Source organism: Spermophilus citellus (assembly GCF_964194105.1).
Source record: "Spermophilus citellus genome assembly, chromosome: 1".
Taxonomy (NCBI): domain Eukaryota; kingdom Metazoa; phylum Chordata; class Mammalia; order Rodentia; family Sciuridae; genus Spermophilus; species Spermophilus citellus.
Window position 1 is genome coordinate 70,596,243 of NC_138182.1, and position 21,247 is coordinate 70,617,489.

The window sequence follows — 21,247 nt, forward strand, 5'->3', positions numbered from 1 at the left end:
TTTCTTGGAATGATCATTTTGTAAGTAAAGAAATATAATATTCATTGCTTTAAAAAGCATTTTGGAGCTTCAGGGTGTAGCTCAGTAGTAGAGGACTTATCTAGCATACCAAAGCACTGGGTTTAACCCCTAGCACTAGACCAAAAAATCTCCCAAGCATTATAGAATTTGATGAATATTACCTGCAAATCAACTCTTAGTTTCAAATAATTAGCAACAAAACACTACATAAATATTTTAATAATTTTGAGGAGGTTTAAAATGCTAATTAGACCCTGTGCTAAAAATAAAAATATACTAATTTTGCTTCTAGCTGTTACAATGTGATATTAATAAAATTAAAAATTATAAAATTTTAAAAACCCACTTTTTTCCTTTTTAAAGGAGTATTCTAGGTACAGTTTCTAACTTGGAGATCAATATGATATCAATTTTTTTTTTTTAGAGAGAGAGAGAGAGAGAGAGAGAGAGAGAGAGAGAGAATTTTTAATATTTATTTTTTTTTAGTTCTCGGCGGACACAACATCTTTGTTGGTATGTGGTGCTGAGGATCGAACCCGGGCCGCACGCATGCGAGGCGAGCACGCTACCGCTTGAGCCACATCCCCAGCCGATGATATCAATTTTTAACACATTGAATAAGAGGTATAAAGATGGAGTAGGAGACTTTGTAGAAAAAGCACATAGATAGGAGAAAGGAAGAAGGGGAAGAGAGGGAGGAGACATAAAGAGAGGAAAGGAGAGAAAAACAGGACAGAAAAGAATGATTAATGATTAAAAAAAGAACCCAAAGATGGGAAGAAAATGCTCTACATGAAATAATGTAAGAAGTAGGTGAAACAATTCTACTGTAAGTAAATACTGAAGTAAAATTAGGTATCCTATGAGCAAAAATAGTTTTGTGGCTTAATTACCTCTAAGCTTCAAAAAACCAATCCCTCCAATTCAAACTCTGGAGCAAAACAAGATTGGGATCTGCCTAAAATTTCTTTCAGTATCAATTATTCAGAAAGATGATAAAATGTTTAGATGAGGTATCACAATTCAAGATTATATTACAATATAATATAAATATCCTTTTTTAACCCTTTAATTTCTTTTTCCATTGTTAATGGACCTTTGTTTTATTTGTTTATTTATATGTGGTGCTGAGAATTGAACCCAGTGCCTCATGCATACCAGGCAAGTGCTCTACCACTGAGCCACAACCCCAGCCCTAAATATCCTTATTAATGTCTCAGAAAAGTGGTGTCCAAAGAACTCTTTCTTCATTAATACAGTAATTGATTATTTCTATTCCTTATTTTTTTATGACCTAAATTCATAGATTTCGAATTTATTTAATATCATTATTCTAAAATGTGGTAACAATAATACCAAATGCAAAATGTACTTTAGTATTTTAAAATTATAAACAAAACTGCCAGGTACTGGACATGCCTATAATCCTAGCAGTTTAGGAAGCTGAGGCAGGAGGATTGTGGATTCAAAGCCAGCCTTAGCAATTTATCGAGACTCTATCTCAATATAAAAAGTAGAAAATATGGCTCTGTGGTTAAGCCCCCTGGGTCCAATCCCCAGAACCAAAGATATATAAACAAACAAACAAACAAACATAACTTAAAAATGTATTCTTTTACCTTGATGCCCTTCAGTAGATGAATAGATTAAAAAAATGTGGCATATGTACATAATGGAATATTACTCAGCAATAAAAGAGAATAAAATCATGGCATTTGCAGAAAAATGGATGGAGTTACAGAAGATAATGTTAAGTGAAGTTAGCCAATCCCCCAAAAAGCGGAATGTTTTCTCTGATATAAGACTGACTCATAGAGGGGTAGGGAAAGGGAGCATGGGAGGAATAGATGAACTTCAGATAGGGCAGAGGGGTGGGAGGGGAAGGGAAGGGGCAGGGGGTTAGTAATGATGGTTGAATGTGATGGACATCATTATCCAAAGTACATGTATGAAGACATGAATTGGTGTGAACATACTTTATATACAACCAGAGATATAACAAAATGTGTTCTATATGTGTAATAAGAATTGTAATACATTCTGCTGTCATTTATTTTTAAAAAATCAATAAAAATGTAAAAAAACGTGATTTCATTCATTAAAAATTCAATCACTATTACCATGGGCCTTCCCCCTATGTGCCTAGCACTCTTTATACATAGACTTTCGAATCCTTCCTTTGACTCACCACATCTTCTAGCATATAATTTAGAATTACTATAACCAAATTATTTAAATGTTCTGTGTCCTACATTATATATACAAAGGACAGAAAAACTAGACTCTGTGTTCCTGCCATTCCTAATATTTTACCAGTTACAGTAGTCAATGTACAAAAGTCTTGTAATTTAATTCAGACAGAATTACCTTCATATTGGGAACATGTACCACATCTCCATACTGGTCTTTCGTTTGAACAGTTATTGTAGTAGGCCAACCACAACGAATATCATCTTTATTCAGTATCAGTGATGTCTTTTGAGGATCAGCATAGGAATCTGGTTGAAGCCATCTTAAAATAATGATAATAAACAAAAAAGCAAACATTCATCAGCACCTTCAATGATTAAAATGAAATTAAGCCAAATAAATTAAACTTTCACTGAACAAAATACTAAATAATATCTCTTTCTGATTCAATGATAATCACAAGTGGCTTCTTTGGCAACTGTTAATGATAAATTCATTTAAAAAATACCAACTGAGAAATGAGATCAAATTGGTAAATGCTTATGGGCGTAATGAATTCCACTATTATGTATAATTATAATATACCAATATAAAATAAATACTATTTATATTCATTTTAAAAATGCCAAAGCATATGAAATTTCTGATGTTAATGTACAATTTGATAAAAGTCTTAAAAATCAGAAAATCTGAATTTTTTTTCTTTTGGTACTGGGGAGTGAACCTAGGAGTGCTTAACACTGAGCCACATCCCCAGCCACACATCCCCAGCCACACAACCATGCTTTTTTTGGTATTTTATTTAGTCTGGGTTTCACTAAGTTACTTAGGGCTTTGCTAAGTTGCTGAGATTACAAGTGTGCACCACCAAGCCCAGCAGAAAATCTGAAATTTTAAATATGGCTAATTTAAATACCCCCCAAAAATGAACTGAATTTATATACAGTTTGAAGTCCTAAGGACACTTATTCTTACTGCAGGAAATCTCTTCTGATTTCACCTGTCTAAAAGCCTGGCAAAGAACAATTGTTCTATGATAGCTGGACAGAAAAAGAATTCTGGTTTTAGGGCAGCAGGGTTCAAAGGTAGACTGTCCACCCTTTCTTCACACAATTTCTTACTATATTCTTTATTACTTTCCCTTCCATGTAAAATTTGCCATTTTCTTTGGTTTGTAACATACCCCCCGGACTCATTTTGTGATTTACATGTTCCAATTGTCCTGTGAGATGAGTAATGAGTAATTCAATTAAGCATCACCTAAAAATATTTATAAAGATTGCAGTGAGGCTGACTGAAAAAATTGTCAGTCACTATTTGGATTTTAAAAAGTAGAGTAATCTCTGCAATTTTAAAAATAAAACCTTATTCTTGCTAGGCAATCACTTCCAATTGAGCTATATCATCCAGCTATATTTTTATTAGTAAAATAACACAGGCCAGCATTTTTTATCATAAAAAAGAAAGCAAATGGCAAAACAATAATCATTAATAAATATCATGTAGTTTTAAATATTAATCACCATTTTATATTTCAGCAACTGCAAAACACATAAACCAGAATATTTTAGTCAGCATTTTAATATCCTAATGACTCTCCTTTCATTTCTTCAGCAATGATGCCCTAAAAGAAAGTAACTGTATATTATATAAAGCACAATACCTTGCAAGCCTTCCACCACTTGATCCTGGGACACAAGCAATAAAATCATCCAGGAAAGACTGCTCATTGCTTTGGATTTGAAGTGGTAAGTTTCCTTCAAGAGCCTCTAATATAGTTGGTGAATGAGAAAGAGCTAATCCCTTGCCAAGTATACCAGAATGAGTTTTGCACACCTGTTGGGTAAAAAAGATTATTTGTACTCTGAAATACAAAAATTTACATAAAGTTTTCCAAATTGTACACATTTTAGTTAGGCCTTCTCAGAAAAATCATTTTCCCCATGCTGCAATATTCCTTCCTTTAGCCCACACTGTAGAAACTTCTAGGAGGGAAAAATAAGGGATAATACTTCCTGTCTCTTTCCCCTCCTCACAAATAAGCATCTTATCAGAAGTGATGCATCTCTTCCTATGCCAGCCCTCTACTCCTCACATCCTCATCTGTTAGAGCCAGAGTTCTTTCTAAGTCTCCCTTTCTTGAAGTCTTCCTTATTGACAGAAATTATCAGTAAATCATATCTGTTCTTTTGGGTAGGTGGGTATCATGGTCATGACTTCAGCGACCTACATTCCATAATTTATGTAATTTCAAAAAAATGTTATCTTCAGAGTCAAATCCTGACTTTGGACAAGTAATTGTGTGGTGTCAACAAATCATCTAATGAATCATCACCCCTGAATCTGCAAAATGTTTAAATTGATGATCAAATTATTGCAAAAAGTGAGTGGAAGCCTAACTGTGGCTGCATACAAGCTTCATTAGTCTAAGTTAAGAAAAAATAGGCTGATAAAAGTAAAATTTTAGTTTTCACTTATCTGACAAATCAAACGTAGGGAAAGACCTCCTTTAACTACCAAAACTATAAAAATGCTTAACCCTACTTTTTGTGGCGGGGAATGGGTAGGGCAGCTAGGCAAGTGCTCTATCACTGAACTATGACCTCTGCTTTTAAAAATTTTTAAATAATAAATTTCAAAAATATTTTTCGTAGAAAAGGGTTACACTTCTAAATTTATTGAACTATCCCACAGCAACCTACATTTTATAATTTATGTAATTTCAAAAAAATGTTATCTTCAGAGTCAAATCCTGACATTGGACAAATAATTCTGTGCTGTCGACAAATTGTCTAATGAATTATCATCCCTGAATCTGCAAAATGTTTAAATTGATGATCAAATAATTGCCCCCCTTACAAGGGTCTTACACAATTTAAATTACAGACACATATAAAACACATACTATATTGTTTCACAAATGGAAGGTATTTAATGCATGTTAGATCACCACAACTATACATCAAAAAGGTGGGAACATTTTTGTTCTTAAATAGTAACACAATAAAGATTTCTTTATATCCAACTTAAAGGACATTTTACATATGATAATAATTTCTAAAATCATAATGTATGAGCTCCTTGATGGCCCACCTAAACTTAAATGTTGCTTGATATGTTTATTAATATGTTTATTATTTTTATATCTTAAGATTCAAAGATTTAACTTTTTTGTTTTTTCAAACAAGGACAAACTGGTGGTTTGCTAATATCCAGAGGCTTCTTAAAATTACTGAGAATATGATGTCTCCCTATCATCAGTGCTTAATAGTCAAAGTTAGGAACTTTTTTGCCAAACTGCAATAAGTTGAATTCCAATTCACGTGTTTTACAAGTTGTGCGACCCTAGGCAAGTTATTCAAGTTCTTTGCCCTTCAGTTTTTCTTTTTAAAATATGTTAACAGAGATAAGAATCTCTAATTTGCAGGAATTTCCTACAGAATAAATAAGATAAAAATATGAAGAATTTTTAGGATAGTGCTTAATAAAGTTAATAAGAAATAAATGTTTGGTTTTAGTATTGCTGCTTTGTTCAGTTTATCTCCGGAAATAAGTAAAATGGAAAATACCAGCTCTAGGAATTGGAAGACCTATGTACTAACCTTTATTTCTCAACTAACTCACTTCTTAGATAAGTCACATAATTTCTCTGAAATTCACTTTATTGTAACACATAAAAAATAATACTGATTTGAAAGTCTAACTGTAAAAATGGAGAAATAATACTAAAGATACTGTAAACGAGAAAAGTGCTGTTACTACCACTAATTACACACACCTAGAACAGAATGTAAACATGAATAATGAGCATAAATGTGTGCTCATTATTCTCTGGAGCTGGCAAAATTAGTAAGAATAAGGATACGATAGAGTGAGTCCTTTATTTGAAGAATATAGCCTTTTTATTTTAGGCTATTAAAATGCCCTTTAATTGATATTTCTGTTAATAAAAATATTGTTTTTGTTTTTTGGTTCTAGAGATTGAATCCAGGGGCACTTAACCACTGAGCCCTTTATTTTGCAACAGGTTGCCTAGGGCCTTACTAAATTGCTAATACAGGCTTTGAATTTGCAATTCTCCTGCTTCAGCCTACTGAGCCTCTGGGATTACAGGCATGTGCCACCACACCCATCTAAATAGTGTATTTTTAGAGTATTTTTACCTAATAAACAAAATTAAGTTCAAGGGGAAATATTCCACCCTAGCTCTGGAAAAAAAAAAATTTAAGATACAGAGATTTAACTTTTTTTTTTTTTTTTCCCCCAGAGGACCTTATAAACCCATGAAATCTGGGTTGGATGCCATCAATTCAATTGAATGTCTGAGTCACCATCTATCTTCTACCTTTGCCATTTCAATCCACAAAAATCACTCATCATTAATAGTCTTGGTATGTAGCATACATTAATGCTCAATTAGTACCATCAGCATTTCTGGCCTGGGTTCAGTAGATATTATAATTTGAAAAATTGCTTCCTGCACATTCTGATGTTTTTATCCAAATAATAATGACTGCTACCCAGATAAATTCATACTGATGAATTCATAGAGCAATTTAAATTTCTTAGAAATTATAAGTAAGAAGATATTATAGTTTGACAAAAAAGACAAAAAAGAGCATTTCAATTGAAATATAGTACTGATACATTTCCATTACACTGTCACATGGTCTACATAACTAATGACTACATAAATAAACAAACAAACAAACCAATAATGGTAACAAATTAAGGGCTCCCAAATGTCTAAAGCCAACTGGTTTTACTTTCTTTTTTAATTTTCTTTTTGGAACTAGGGATTAAACTCAGGGGCACTCGACCACTGAGACACGTCCCCATCCTTTTGTATTTTATTTAGAGACAGGGTCTCACTGAGTTGCTTAGTCTCGCTTTTGCTGAGGCTGGCTATGAACTTGCGATCCTCTTGCCTCAGCCCCCTGAGCTGCTGGGATTACAGGTGTGTGCCACTGTGCCTGGCTGGTTCTGCCATTTAATATGACATATATGTCTCTCACAGTCTAAACTCACCAAATATATCTTCCTCAAATTTTGCCACTCTCTATAAGTATTTCAAATACAGCCCTTATATAACACCTTAAACTAGTTTCCTTTATGAGAGGCCCTTCCCCTTTGTCTAGCTGGTAAAGGGAACTTTCAAAATGGAATTTAAATGTCCATAGTTCTGAAAAGGATTCCTTCCCTTCCAGCTTGGTTTCCTCTTCTTTCTCTGATAAGATTTTGGTCTAACTCCAGAGTCAATACCCACCACACAATATAGTCTGAGCTCACATGAGTTCCTCTCATCAAGGAGAGCAATTAAAAGTCATGTGTCTCTTATAACTGCTGAGGAACAGAAAGAATTATTTAAAGAAGAACACTGTTCAAGAAAAGTAAGGCTGATCTTGTGAAAATACTGCTTTGAAACTAATATAATTTATCCTTCTAGTGTTCAGGACAATACCTGTAATGCAGCCTCTTCAAGAATTTCAAGATCTTCTTCTAATTCATTACCTATTATGCAAATGAAAAGTTTTACTAAGATATATTAATACTTAAACCTTCTAGTCTTTCATTCATCACACCCTGTTCACAATTCTGCTACTACATAAGGAAAAGATTTATTGTTTTGGGTAAATCTCAGTGATTTAGATTTTAAATTGTAAAATATTTTTAATGAAAATAAAAGCTACAATTCTCAAACCAATGACCAAAAAAGATTTGCTGAATAATATGCAAAAAATATATACTATATTTATGCATAATAAATAAAGGCTTTTGATTTAGTGCATTTAATTAATTTAATTAAAAAGAGGAAACTGATTATTCTGAATCTGAACCTTTGTATTTTGGTTGACTTAGAGAAGAACTATGATGGTTCACATAGAAACATAAAGTACTGACCATGTGCTCTACCTATTTTCTTCTTTACTGCTTAATATAGAACATATTTTATTGATTTTTTTGATAGATTCAATTGTGAAATTCTACAAATAAAGTTCAAGGGGAAATATTCAGATTGTACAGAAGTGTGGAATAAAAAATTCTTTTTTTTTTTTCCTTTTGGTACTGGGGATTGAAACACTGTGTATTTAAACACTGAGCCATATCCAGCAGTTAGTTGGAGACAGGGTCTCACTGAGTTGGTTAAGGCCTTGCTAAGTTGCTGAAGCTTGCTTTGAACTCAGGATCCTCCTAACTCAGCCTCCCAAACTGCTGGAATTACAGGCATGCATTGCTGAGCCTGGATGGAATAAATAATTCTATCTTTCTAATGAGCTTCACATCTCCTCCAATGATGACAAGTGTCAACAGTTTCTTACGTATTATTTGTATAAACAATGTATAAATCAGAAGTGTGTGTGTCAATATACACATACATGAACACACACATTTGTAAATAAGATAACACGTGTAAAATGGAACCTTCTGCAACTTGCTTTTCTTACTTAATATAATTTGGACATCTTTCTTTGTCAACCATATAAAAGTACTTTAACATCTCCCACTGTATGAATATGTGATTACAATATAACCAGATTCCATTGACAGACTTTTAATTGCATTTAGGTTTTACAATCACATGCACTGCTACATTTGTCATTTCTTTAACTTATCTTTTTGATCATCTGTGCAAGTGTATATAAAAAAATTGCCATGTCAAAAAGTATATATATTTAAAAATTGAACACTTATTAACAAATAACAAACATCCTCTATCCTCTAAAGAGGATGCAAAACATTTTCTTCATATGAATAGAATATAAAAGGTCTCATTTTTCACATATATACCAATATTAAGTCTGATCAAGGGAACTGAAAAGATTGAAAGGGACCAATAGAAAAAAAGTAAAATACAGAAAGAAGTAAAGGAGAAGAGAGAGAAAATGGGAGGAAACAAAGGATAGAGTTGGAAAGCTAATATTATAAGGAAGAGCTATAGATGGAATTTTGGGAAGAGATTTAGAAAAAGAAAAAAACGTTTTCTTTATAACTATAGTGAAAATACAATGTTAAACCATATATAACCCTCTTGATCATAAATTAATTTACACACATATAATTATACTTCATGTAGAGGTATCATTTCTGTCACTCACTCTGATCTCCTCCACATGAAAATGGTTCTGAAAAGCTATTTCCAGTGAAGGCTGTCCTTCACTTCCTATTCTCAATCTATTCTGAAGGTCCTTAGATATCTAATTTTACTAATTTATTTCTCATTGAGGACACAAATAAACAAATTTTCAAATGCAGTGATAGATTTAAATTAATTTTCAGTAGTATACACAATTCTCATGAATACCCACTCCTAGTTTTTCTGCTCCTTCAGTTGCTGTTCACATCTACAGTTCTACACGTGATCTCTTCTTCCTGTTTTGTTCATCTTAAAAATTTTAGTGGTCCCAGCTTTGACCCTGGGCTATTTTTACATAACAACTATGTTCAAATGACATTTTTATTAACATATCCCCTGAGCCCCAGGCACTAAATATTCAACTGTCTACTTGATATTTCCACAGAAATTTAGAAATATCACGCTTTTGGTATAATCCTCTACGTTTAATGCTTAACCCAATGATTGGCATTGTATACACATGCATAAGGAGAGTGTACTGTGCATGGGTTTGTGTAATTAAAAAGGATTACAGAACCCTTTAGAATAAACTTAAACCCTTAGAATATTAAGCAGTTATTGATTATGAGTATGTGATATGGAATTCATTTTGCAAATCTATTGTCAGGTGTTCTGTAATAAACATATTTTACTCTTAACTTTTAAAAACATTTATCAATAAATAACTAATACCCAACAAGACTTACCAATAGGAAGTGCTAGATCCTTTTTCATCAAAGCAGCTGCACAAACTCCACCAAGATTGGCTAATTCTTTTTCCAAATGAATGACTCCCTGTAGAATTGTATAAAATTTGCTGCTTTAAAAAATGTTTGAAAGACAATAAGAATTATCAATAAAAATTAATTCAAGTTCAAGCTTTTTATATACTTTTTAAAATTAGAAAGAAGCATGTATGGGCTAATGGTTAAATTGGGAATGGAAGAGATTCATTATTTTGTCTAATGCAGGTTATAAGGTTCAGTTTTATAGGTTCACTGTCTAAATAATTTTTGATTCATCATTTTGAAGGAACACGATCAACTCTGACCTGGATTTTATTTTAGTGTATGACTTAAAGTATTTAGAAAAGTTGAAAGTCTCTTTATAAAATCAAGTTCTATGATTTACTCAGAAAGATTTATCCATTAGAGCAGGCTCAGGGAAGACATAATTACACTTCAAAATTACACTTCAATCAAACTGGGTTACAGTGCACAAACCTCATTTTCTTCATGTATTAAAAGTAAAAAAAAAGTCAATGCACACTCATAAACTACAAAATATTTTAAATTATACATCCTTAGCTTACAATAAATTTCAAACTTTTGAATATAGGCAATGATGCAATTTAAGTTGATATACGTCTTTAAAAACATAATCTTCCTTAACAGAATGGAAAGATAATTTGTTCTTACTTCATCAGGTCCAGGACTAAATTCATATCCAATTGCAAAACACTTGAAACCATAGAAGGATGCTTTGTCATCTTTCACATAATCTGAAGCAGTTTCTAATGAAAAAAGGGCCTCATTTCCTTAAAAAAAAAAAAAAAGCCAGAATTGAGGTCAAAATCTGAAACAATTTTATCAAAAATTCCCCTTTCTTTTATTCATCCCAAGCAGTATACAACTTAGACACTAAAACTTTTTGGAAGGTGGGTTCCTAAAGGAACTGTGCTAAAAGTAAAACTAAAAATAGAACATCTCAAGAGAATGATTGTTATTTTTCATCATAATTAATTTTCCCCCAAATTTACTGTTAAGTTACATTAGCAATTTTTTGATTTCTGTCAATCACAGAGGTGATCAAGTCTAATCTTTGCTGTTTCAAAGTAGGCAATCCTCTAGGCTGGCATCTGGATTTTTCTCATCTCTTTATAAACAAACAAACAAAGGCAGTTTACAGTTCAAGAAAGAAGTTTCTGAATAGGCTATCACTTTAAAGCATCACAAGAGTAGTTATGATTAATTGGATAAAAACACAGCAGACTACATATAATTTTAAAAACTTAACTTTCTTTTAAAAGAACATGAATATCAGTGATTACAGTTGTACACACTTATGTTCTCTCTCTCTCACACATACCTTTAAAGCCAACTGAAATAATAGTTTCAACACAACTCGGAAGGGTTTACAACTTCTCTTCAAAGGAAGGACTGGAGTCCTTAATTAAGTTCTGAAAATTTAGCACTTACTGAGAAACAAAATATTTAATATTTTTCTATATCTTGGTCCCAACTATACAAACACCCACTCTTCAATATTAACTCTGCTCCAAAACTCAGATCCTGGCATGTTCCTTATCCAGGGCAACTTATTTATTCCTCAACTGCAATTCCCATAAGTCTAAAAATAATTTCCTCAAAAAATTAAATGAGCTTTTCAATAGTATAACCTTACTAAATGTACATACACATATATATTTTACCCCATAAGACAGAAAAGAGGACATTTACCTGGCAACACTAAAACCATAGTAGGCCATCCAGAGGATCCAGAAAATTTCTTTAATTCTATCCACGAATTAAGATTTTCATGAACAGATGTCAATTTTGGTCCATATCCTGAATTCTGAATGGTTCTAACAGGAATCAGCAAATGGAGGACATCTTCTGACTGTGCAGTACCACACTGAGGGTCAAATTCAATTGTCATCCACCTGACACATTCTGGGAATGCCACCTGGCAATAGGCAAGAGGATATGAATACATACACACAAACACACACACACACACACACACACACACACACACACACACACACCTCTGCCTCTGTATATGTGTGTGTGAGTGAGTTTTCACATTTACTAAATAAAACCACAGGATAACTACAAAATTAAAAGAAATTATTACCAAGGATAGAAAAGGAAGGAAATTAATGAAGTGGACAGAGATAAAAGCTTGATTTGTTATATATTATGTAATTATTTCAACATTTATAAAACAAAATGTAAATTTAAAAGCAATTACGAAAAGTCTAAAATAAAACAAATTATTCAAAATGTATAACCAATTGTTTTATAATCACAGGTCATTCTAACTTACTTTAGAAGACAGTAATTGATCATTCTAATTTACTTTAAAACATAGCAATTTGACTACATTGTAGTTATGATATAATTAATGGACAACATACTCACCCTACCTACCCATGCACATACATTTTTCTAATTTTAATATTCCCAGTGTCATTGAAAATAGAAATTCTAGATGTGTGAGAAAGGAGATTCAGGTGTCCTCCCCCCACCTTTTTTTTTTTTTTTTTTTTTTTTGCTACTGCAGATTGAACCCAAGAGTGCTTAACTACTGAGCCATATCCCCAGCCCTTTTTAATATTTTATTTAGAGATAGGGTCTCACTGAGTTGCTCAAGGGCTCCCTAAGCTTCTGAAGCTGGCTCTGAACTTTCAATCCTCCTGCCTCAGTCTCCAAAGCCATTGGGATTACAGGTGTGTATCATTGCTCTGGTGATCCTTATTTCAATTAATATCATCAATACAACTCATGAAGAGTTTTATCTTTAAAAAAATATTTCTAAAACTACATATATACATAAATATGTCTATAAATAAATATATCTACACACAAATATATGTATATATACACATGCACATATAATACATGTTTATGTATAAAAGAAACCAAGGTCTTTGAAAAAATTGGATGGTTCCAGTACTGAAGCAGGAACATCTTATACCACAGAGCAAGGAAATGAGGAATTTCACACCTACAAAAGGTGTCTATAGGACTCAGCAGGTAAACTGAAGAGGACTTCACCCAACAGACACATGGTCCAGTTTCAACTATCAAAATTGAAAAGGGCAGGGGGTGGAGAAAATATCTATAGATGTAAAGGGTTTTAAAATTTAAAGAGATTTGAGAGACATAACCCACTGCAATGTATGCATCTTATCTATATTCTGATTTAACTAAATTAGCAAAATTTGCATGATCTTATTAAGGAATCACTTTTGAAGTGATAATATTAGTTATTTTTATTTTTTGTTCTAATTTATTATACATGACAGTACAATGCATTTTGACATATTATACATAAATGGAATATAACTTCTGATTTAGAGTTATACTGGTTGTGTAATCATATATGCACATATATGATTCTATTATCATTCTTATCCCCATACCCCCATCCCTCCCTTCACTTCTCTCTGTCCAATTATTATGATTATTTTTAAATGTCCTATATTTTAGAGATATGCTTAAGAAAATATCATGAATGTACTTTAAAATAATGAAACTGTTAAACTTGGGGAGATGAATAGCTCAGGTATAACATACTATCTTGCTTTACTTTTATACATTTAATATTCTCTACAATAAAAAACCTGAAAATTTTATAAGAACACAAAATGTTAACTTCTAATTAAAACTGATGAAATGAATGACTTATTAATTTACATAATGTAATTTTAAAAAAAACAAAGAAAAAGGATTTTGAATATAATGACATTAAATTTATAAATGTTTTGCAGGGTTTTTTTTTTTTAACACTAAACAGAGGACTCCTTAAACCCTACAATGTGTAAATTTTCAGAGCTTAGGCTGAATTCAAATAATGTCAATTCAAAAAATGATTTATGAATTTTAATTCTTACATGCATTATTATTACAATATACAGGATGGGAGTTTAGAATTACATACTGGAATATAGTTGTAAGAAGATTTGAGAACCATCCTCATAAACCTGTATTCTTTAGGGAGAAATTCTTTCTTAAAGCCTTCTGTATTTGGTAGTATCTATCTGTGATTTTCTATACTTATACACTAAAAAAGAGATTACATTTCTGAAAATAAGCAAAGCGTTCTTTAAGATATCATTATAGAACCTCAAATAAAGTTTTACAATTGAGTCTGACCAGAAATCTGTGCCTACCTTGTAGTGCATCACAGAGGCAGGCTTATATGGGTGCTCACTCTCTATGACAGCATAGTGATTCGAGGTTGTACAAGCTGAGAGACCTTGTTCAGGCTGGTTTCCTGTGGTGCTATCTGTTGACTGATTAGGATTGAAAGCAGGGGGTGCATACTTCTGATTCAAAATAGCAACTGAGGGAAGCAATTGTTGGACAAGGCCAAAGACTTCTACAGCCACCTAGTAAATATATATAAAACAAAAGATTAAGATGATAAATGTGAAATTAGTTTTTAAATTATGAATTACTATAAGTATTGGTTATCCTCATTAGCAACAATTTGCATCAAGAGGTTGGTTCTAAGTTTTTGTTCAATGAGAAATCTGCTTTATGGATAAAAAAGATCTCTCTTAGATGTTATACTAAAATACCTAGTTTGTATTTTTAAACACTTTTGTTTTTTGTGGTCTACAGAAAATTAGGTTATACTCAATATTTAATTATGCCAAAGAATCAATAATTTACAATTTCTTCCATGTCTTCAATATTTCTCTACTTTAAAACTCTTCTCTCCTTTTCCATTATTATTATTCAAGATGATGAAGATATGGTATCAAGCTCATATATTTTAAAAATCTTTTATCTTAAGTCTTTCCTTTCATGACATATTTCTATTTTTTTTAATTTTTCAATTTTTTTATGACATATTTCTAAAACATAAAATTTCCCATTCCCAAATTCTTCAAATGTACATTCAGTATGTAAGCACAATAATCCAGTAAATATACTAAGAACTGAGAGATTTAACTAATAACTTTTCCCACATAACACATCAATCTCTGCCTATTACCTATAACCCAGGTGCCTCAAGGATTAAAAAGTATCTTTAAATAAAAGATATAAAATCTAAAAAATGTTATTTTTTTTTAAAAATCAAAGTTATAGAATTACACACCTTGGGAATAGCAGCAGCTACTGGTCCTATGTAGGCTATAATAAGGGGAAGCAGCATGGAAAATAGACTGGAAGAGCTAAGCAGTTCTGGAATGTCATCAGCTAAAAAAGGCATTAAAACTATAGTTAGAAGGCAGTTTTCATTGTACTACATACATGCTATACTACCTATATTCTGTTCTCTTGGACAAAGTTATTAACATTAACTGTTTATTAAGGACCTGGTACAAGTCTAAGTGTTTTACCTCCACATGTCATCTCAATTATCACAATAAAATGCTTTTAGTATTCCTACTATTTGTTTAGAAGGGGAAACCAAGGCACACAGTGTTTAAGTATCTTACACAAAATACTTTATGGGTATTAAGTATATGTATCTGTATAATATCTAGGATTAGAACTTAGGGTAACAGAGCCATGATTTTAAAACTACTACTCTGGTACCAAACATGACTATTATTGATGTTAGGAAAATAATCTGTAAAACAGGATAATAATTCTCATTTTCTCATTGGATGCTGTAAAGATTAAATATGTTAATATATGTAAAACACTTAGAACAATGCCTGCACATATAAAGCACTCCAAAAATGTTTGCTGTTGTTAAGCTATATTGTGTTTTATTTTTCTAAAGAAAAATCTGTGCTGTGACATATTAGTCACATTGGTGGAAGGATAAATTTGAGTCTAGATACTAAAGATACTTATAAGGTCAATTATTCTTCCAAATATTGGCTTCTAGATGTGCTGCTTCACAAAATAGATTGGGAATAGAACAAATATTCCTCATTTTTGGCAAACTTCTCAGGTGACTCTAATGTGCACCTAGGCTTAGGAATGAATGTTATAGTAACAGAGTACTAGGGCAACAGTTTATTCTTTTAATGATAACTGTTGCCAATGTAGGGGATGATTAGATAACTAGATAGGGAAAGTGGGAAAGGTGGTGATAAGATTATTATGATTTTTATCCATCCATGAAAAGGAGGCAGGGCATGCACTTGTACTATGGCAGCCTGAACTAAGCACTGGGAGAACAGAAAGAGGGATGAATACAAACTGGAAAGGTTTCCAGTGAAAGAACTCATAGAACTTAATTTAGACAAGCAAATCCAAGGAGATGGTTAGGGTATCCAGACATTTGGGTGAATGGTGACACATTACTGAAGACAACATATATAGGAAGAAAAAGCTTTTTGATTACCAAAAAAAGAATAAAGGCAATACCTAATTTTAATTAAGATAGAATTCTTTTTTTACTAGGTTAACTAAGGAAATTAAAATGCCAAGTAATTGCTTTGAACATACTTTAAAAATCTGCTGGTCCAAAATCCGCGTATGCATAGATCTTGAGTGAATAAATCACTCAGGGATTCTACAAGATGGCTCCTCCTCAATTACTCCATGCAAAGTTAGGGAACAAAGAATCTACAATATGACTACAAAGAGAAAAAAAGGATAGTCTTACCATCTACAGCAAGAGCTCTGTGCAAGAGGTCCTTGGCAGCTCGAACAACAGTGCTTACCACAGAGAGAGCTCTACTACAGTTTTTATCTTCTTCATTGGCTTTACTCAGAAGTTGAGATTGTAAATCCCCATCAAATTCACTCCTGTGACATGAGTAAACAAGAGAGTATTCTACAGTGGTAAGTAAAACATGACCTAATTTTAGAAATCATACAGATCAGAGCCTCTCATTTAATTTACATTTAAAAAGTTAAAGTTAAAACAGTAAATATGTAATCATACAGTTTCAGGAAATAATAGGACTTTGAAGAAAAACGACAACAACAAAAAATCCAACGCAAAGATGTGAGGGAAAAGTGTCAGGACAAAGACAACAATGCTGAGTTTGAAGAACAGAGTGAAGACAAGTATTGCTGGAATGAAAGGGGAAAGAGTAAAGAGTGGCGATGGGGGGCAGAGGAAACAGGAGTCACAATATCAACTAACTTCACGTTTCATACTGGTATGGCAACAGGAGGCCACTGGACTTTGAGAAAGGGCAGAATACAGTATGATTTATGGTTTCTTTATATCACTGGCTGTGCCAAGGAGAAGTGATGGTAGGTGGGCAACAGAGATAGGAGGGACACTTGTAGACAGGATACTGCAATTTTACAGACAGAGATAGTGGTGATTTGCACTAGGTTACTAATCATAGTAATGGTAGAAAAGGTTGGATTGAGGACAGTTTAGTTTAGTATTTGCTGATGAATTAGATATAAAGTATGAGGGTAATAGAGACATCAAAAAATGACAAGGTATGTGGCTATAATTACAGAAGGGAGAGGAGTACTATGGATCTGTTAAACCTAAGATGTCTATTAGTCAACTGTACAGAGCATTCTAAAAGAGAATGTGTAGTGGTTCAAGACGATGACATCTGCAATATGATTTCCTGCCTATCAATCCCTGTACCAAAAATGATTATGTGTGATTTGGGCAAGGTTTTTAACACTCAGTGCCTCAGTTCCCTCTTCTGTATAACTGCCTACCTCATGACTACCTTAGACAAGACAGATAAAGCACATAGTTTAAGCGCTCAGTATACATGAATCACATCATCTCCACCCGGGGTTATCTGAAGAAAGATATCAGAGACTTGAATATTCAGTCTAGGGCTCTCAGAGAGGATACCAAAACTAGATATGAGTTTAACATCAAGAATGATGTTAAATATCAAGAGACTTTAATCTTTTTTAACCTAAATTATTAAAGTAAGAGTACTTAAAGCTTGCTTATAAATATGAAAACATCCAGAAGTTTGAATAGAAGATGCTGTTTATGGATCTCTAGCTTTTTGAAATATAAAACTGTCCTTGTGTGTATGTTACAGCTTTTAATCTATGGTTGAGATAGAGAATAATGAACTATTTATTATAATGCTTATGTAACAAAAAACATTCTTCATAATTAGGATAAAAAGACTAGAAATCTTATATATTTTAGCAATAGCATTGTACTGTATAGCTATATACTGTGTACTGTCTCTACTCTACGACATATGAATAAAGGGAGGAGAAAATCTTTAGGGAAATTATTTTGTACTAACAACCTAGGAGGTGTCCCTAGATAGTTTATGAAGGAAAGAGAGGAAGCATCAAGCCTATGCAACTTTAGTGATTAGTTGGGTTAAGAACAAATGTGGTCAATAGTACTCACTACTACCTAAGACTCTAGCTAAGTTACTAAAAGAAAAATTCAGAGAAGTATTTTTAACCCAAAGGTTATTATTATTCTTTATTTCCACTCTTTTTGTAGAATGGTTTCTGTTGAAATAAAAGAAAGAACCATTGTATATTCTAGGGCCCAAGAGGATACCTCAGGCAGATATGAGATTTATAAACATTGAAATATTCTGCAGACTGATAATAGGATCAAGGCAACACCACTACCTGGGTTGAGTCAATCTGATAATTTATTTTAGGTACTTATAAAAATAAATAAATTCTAATTAAATTTGAAACTTTTATGATTCATGATGAAGTACCCAGCACATGTGTCCAATACACAAAAATGTCAAGAAATGACCAAAAAACCCATGTTTCAAAGCATTTACCATTATATTAAATTTTTAATTTATATCTTAAAATGAGACTTGTTTATATAAATTAGCACAAATATGTGTTAGGAAGGTATTTTGTATTTAATTACAACTGTTCATTTATAATTTTTTACCTTGGCAGTATACTGTAAGTTATGCCGCTTTAGAATATTTCCATTCCATCTATAGATACACCTACCTATAGTAGAGTATCTGTGGAATCTGTCCTCTGGTTTGGTTTGTGCCATTGCTACTCAAACTGCATGTGCTGAATGTAAAGGTCACACCATCAGGGCACTGAACCGTAGTCATTCCTCCATCTCCATTGGCTGTACGGCTTCCATAGTTTCTCAAGCGCACAGCATATTTAACATTTTCCTTCATTATAAAGATGCAAAACATGTTTGTTTATTCATAAAGTACAGAGGCGATTAAAAAAGAACTCTAGCAATAAAACTAGGCAAATATATTGAACTTCTTTATAATATTTATAGATGATGTTACTTAATGAGGTTTTTTTAAAATTTCTTTTTAGGTGGACACAATATCTTTATTTTATTTTTATGTAGTGTTGAGGATCGAACCCAGTGCCTCGCGCATGCCAGGCGATTGCGCTACCACTTGAGCCACACCCCCAGCCTCACTGAATGAGTTTTTAATGAATCAAATATGATGACAGTTAACAATTACTGAACGCTTTTGGCATAACAAAAACTGTCCTAATTACTTTGTGATTTAATTAAATCAATCCTTAAAATATCTTCATCAGCATTATTTTACAGATGAAGTATCTGAGGTACAGAGACTTGCCCAAATTATACAACTAGTAATAGAACTAGGATTTGAACACCAGTATCAGAGCTAGTTCCTGCTCTTAAAATCACATTGCTAGACTATTGGCTATTAATAAAGGATTTTAAGAATATAATACAATATTTTTCCTAGAGAAGTTTAAATCTTGAAATATTATTATTATTTGTGTGTGTGGTGCTGGAGACTGAACCCAGGGCCTTGTGCATACACGGCAAGCACTCTACCAACTGCGCTGTATCCCCAGCCCCTAAATTTTGAAATAATTTTAAATGTGCGAAAAAAAAAAAGTGAGGACTGGGGTTGTAGCTCAGGGGCAGATCACTTGCATAATGTGTGAGGCACTGGGTTCGATTCTCAACACGGCATATAAATAAAAGGTCCACTGATAACTAAAAAAAATATTAAAAAAGAATAAGTGAGTCCATTGTATTATTTTGGCAGAGGTTTATTCAAAGACAAAAATAAATAGGCAGACAGATGCGAGAAAATATTTGTAAGATAATAATTGTTTAGAATATCAGGCACTGTACATAGAAAATGTGAGCTACAGATACTCATGTTTATAACTCAAGACATAAGTTTTATAATAAAGGATTTTTGGTTTTTCAGTATCTGAACATTTCGCCCCAGCTACCAGGGATTGAACCCAGTGGCACTCTAACACTGAACTGCATCCCTGGCTCTTTGAGACAAGGTCTTACAAAAATTGCCCTAGCTATCCTGAAACTTGCAATCCTCCTGCCTCAGCCTTCTAAATACCTTGGGATTACAGGCATGCACTACTGTGCCAGTTCTAAACTCTTTTGATGAAGTTTTTGATGAACCTACTTAATCCGAAATTCTGTTCTAAAATGAATTTATTTCAGTTGAACTCAGAAATACTTCAGTGCTACTTTAACACTGAGAATTAATAAGGCATAAGCTATTTTGCCAAATGTTCATTTTTAGAAAATTATTTTACATAAAGTGGTAACTTTAATAATACTGTTAAGACCACTTGTGTTTTAAAAGAGTTTGGGCACAGTAAGAGAAGAAAGAAAGGAACTAACATTTATTCAGTTTTCATACTGTGCTAGACAGGGAGGCAGGCGCTTTATTTCCATTATTTAATTTAATCTGCATAACATTACAACACAGATGTTATCATTCCCTCTTTACAGATTAGGCTCAAAACAATGACTTGTTAGTGTTGCTAAATGGAAGATCAGGTATCTGAAGTTATGTTTGACTAAAACATAACTATTCTTCCTACCAAATTTAAGAGATACTATAAGAGATACTATGCAAAAACAGAATATAATATGGTACAATATCAGGAACACAGTAGGGAACTTCATTAATATTTGAAGCATAACATGAAAGATAACTCAGGAAAAGCGATTTCTAACAAAGAAAATTTACGGAATACTTTTCACTACTTAAAACTACATAATATTATCTCTTTTTAACAACATAAACATATTGTTGAAATTACCTTTAAAGGAACAACTTTGTCAAGTCTGATTTCAGCTATGTCACTAGGTGAATCATCTGTTGTATAAGTTCCTTTGACTAATTCTAGAGATGTCCATCGGTGAGAATGAGTTGAATCTCCCGCATGCTCGCTCTAATGAAGATGCCAAAACAAAATCCATTAGACTCTTATTTTAGGAACATTTTTGATTTGTAATTAATTACTGTTTTAATGCAGTTTATTTCCTTGCATATAAAATTAGCGAAAAGCTTTTCCC

At 32.6% G+C, this 21,247-nt stretch overlaps 1 protein-coding gene across 12 annotated transcripts in view; it reads right to left on the minus strand.

Moving 5' to 3' along the window:
* MYCBP2 (MYC binding protein 2) overlaps positions 1-21,247 on the minus strand; it is a 295,622-nt gene that overhangs the window by 103,462 nt on the left and 170,913 nt on the right. For all 12 annotated transcript variants that reach the window (XM_081291229.1, XM_081291222.1, XM_081291231.1 and 9 more), the window contains 11 exons: positions 20,992-21,123; positions 18,904-19,082; positions 16,625-16,767; positions 15,158-15,258; positions 14,223-14,441; positions 11,785-12,010; positions 10,744-10,862; positions 10,033-10,120; positions 7,673-7,722; positions 3,875-4,047; positions 2,389-2,533 (listed from right to left, as the gene is read on the minus strand). In XM_081291229.1, coding sequence (XP_081147355.1) covers positions 2,389-2,533; positions 3,875-4,047; positions 7,673-7,722; positions 10,033-10,120; positions 10,744-10,862; positions 11,785-12,010; positions 14,223-14,441; positions 15,158-15,258; positions 16,625-16,767; positions 18,904-19,082; positions 20,992-21,123 — 1,575 coding nt within the window. The remainder of the gene's footprint in view (positions 1-2,388; positions 2,534-3,874; positions 4,048-7,672; positions 7,723-10,032; positions 10,121-10,743; positions 10,863-11,784; positions 12,011-14,222; positions 14,442-15,157; positions 15,259-16,624; positions 16,768-18,903; positions 19,083-20,991; positions 21,124-21,247) is intronic.